Source organism: Prorops nasuta, unplaced genomic scaffold (assembly GCF_024137725.1).
Source record: "Prorops nasuta isolate Cenicafe-Biocafe unplaced genomic scaffold, Cenicafe_Pnas_1.2 PNAS00007, whole genome shotgun sequence".
NCBI classification, from domain to species: Eukaryota; Metazoa; Arthropoda; class Insecta; order Hymenoptera; family Bethylidae; genus Prorops; species Prorops nasuta.
In genome coordinates, this window is record NW_027116804.1 from 4,040,844 (window position 1) to 4,043,229 (window position 2,386).

Genomic DNA, 2,386 nt, shown 5'->3' on the forward strand with positions numbered 1-2,386 from the left:
AAGGATACCAAAACATCTAATACGTGATAATGCAAATTTTTTAATTATATTTAAACAAGATAGAACTAACCTAAAACATATATATAACGAAAATGTGAATACAGATATGGCGTTTGAAAAATTTTGTGAATTGTGTTCAAATTGTTGAAGCGTGATTATGGGTTTTTAGTAATTGATAAAGACAGTGCAATGCAAAATGGACGATATCGAAAGGGTTTCAATAAATATGCTGTGATTAAAGAGTGATGTTAATGGTTAAAAATGTTAGTTTAACCTCGATCGTTGAACAAGTCTATATACTGAATTGAGAATAACTCTACAAAATGAAAGAGAAAAAGCTTCTACAGAAGATTGCTGAGACAAGTGAAGTAATTCGTAAAAAATATCGCGCAGTCAAATCAGACAGAGTAATGTTGGAAGACAGTTTAAGTAAAACTTTTAAACCGATAGTTAAACCATTAAAGAAGCTCACCGAACATAATGAAGCGATCTTCGTTGCACCGAAACATGAGATTAAGCAGGAACCGATAAGGAGATCTCTCTCACATGAGGAATATTTCATAATTCCGATGAAACGAAAAAAGTCTTATCTCACCTCAACTCCCCAGCGGAAAGATTTCATAGACAGCTCCAGATTTAACGTTCAAGGTCATTCATCGGATAATGAGCACGATACACAGTACCTTTCTCTGGAGGATGATGAGGAGGAGAAGGAGGAGAAGGTGAAGAGGAATGATGAAAAAGGGATGCAAGATTTAGCGAAACAATTAGAATTTCCTGTGCAGACTGAGCCCCCACTGCAAAGATCTGAAGATACTGTAAAAGATGCTAATCGATCTACGACACAGGCTGGTTCAATTGCATCCAAATATTTAGAGTTGTTGAATAATGATACTACGGAAATAATTGATAAGAATTTTGGAGTTAAGATAGATAAAGCGACGAATAAAATGTGGCTTGGGAAATGTGCTTTTAAAGTTGATGATTACAAAGATTTTATTATTATTGATAAGGAGTATTATCGTAGCACGAAAGATCTATTTGAATTGATTTTCATGAAAGAACCTGAAGATTATACTAAAGATGATTTAGGCACATATAAGAGTATTCTTTCTCAACCTAATGTGCAGAGACAAGATAACACTAGCACAGGAAAGCTTCGTGGGAATAAGGGTCATAAATGGAAGGAAATAATTAGTACATTATTTTCATCGAAGGCAAAACTTGTGCAAGGCAAGGGATACATGCGTGTTACTAATAATCCAGTGAGCTATGTACATTGGAACGATCCAAACAAATTGGTCGAGCGTTTAAAACTTTTAATTGCATCATCTGCTGCTGGTCATACGAATCACCATAATGAGATACAGTCAATAATTGAGGAGCTCCATGAAGAAGGTATCATCTTATAAAAGAGATTGTGGTTTCAAGATTTTTCCAGTACAGCGTTCTACTTCACTATAACGATAAATAAATTTGGAGGTGGTTTCAATACTGGTAAAGTGAGAAATTATTTCAGCAAAATTGACGATGATACGTTAAAGTTTGACAAACGTAAGAATGCATTTAATGCTAAGAGAAGAACAATTTCAAACTTGGGATGTGATGTGTCTGATGAGACAAGTGGGGTGAATATTAGTGTTCTGATGGATAATTTGAGGTCTCAGCGTGATAGCTTTACAAAACAAATGAATGAATACAGTCTAAAGCTGAATGAATGTCTATCAAAATGCGAGATCCTTGAGGAAAAAATTACAGCTCTGCTGAAAAAACATACCTATGAAATTGATGAAAGAATAGAAAAGTTGAATGATTAAATCGAGCATAATAGTTACAAATTGACAGGATCTAAATAAGAAAAGAAAGCGTTATTCTATATAAAAGAGATTGCAGTTTCAAGATTTTCTCAGTTCAACGTACTACTTCACTATGACAATAAATAAATTTGGATCTGGTTTCAATACCGGTAAAGTGAAAAATTATGTCCACAAAATTGACAATGATATCTTAAAGTTTGATAAACAAAAGAATGCATTTAATGCCAAGAAGAAAATAATTTCAAACTTAGAATGTGATGTTACGGATGAGAGAAGTGCGATGAATATGGCTGCTGTGTTACGTAATTCGATGACTGTACGAGTAGAGTAGCAATGCGGTTCCGATGACAGGGAGTGGGGGAAGCTGTTTTGTGGTGTGGAAGGGGGATGGGTGGGGATAAGACTCTCTTAGTATGGTAGTGGTGGGGATGAGGAAGGAAAGGGTCTTAAAGTGGGATCGAGTTTGGTTAGGGAGGGTGGGGGTTTTTTTCACCCTATGTCACAGTAGGAAGGTCTTATAGTGGGACCGAGTTTTGTTAGATAGGGGGTATTTTTCACCCTATGTCACT

General features: G+C 35.5%; 1 protein-coding gene across 1 annotated transcript; it reads left to right on the top strand.

Moving 5' to 3' along the window:
• The first annotated feature begins 410 nt into the window (after positions 1-410).
• LOC136774903 (uncharacterized) lies at positions 411-1,817 on the top strand. The gene is made up of 2 exons (XM_066729378.1): positions 411-1,398; positions 1,483-1,817. Exons 1-2 carry the CDS (start codon positions 411-413, stop codon positions 1,815-1,817), a joined length of 1,323 nt encoding a protein of 440 aa, XP_066585475.1.
• The last annotated feature ends 569 nt before the right edge of the window (positions 1,818-2,386 follow it).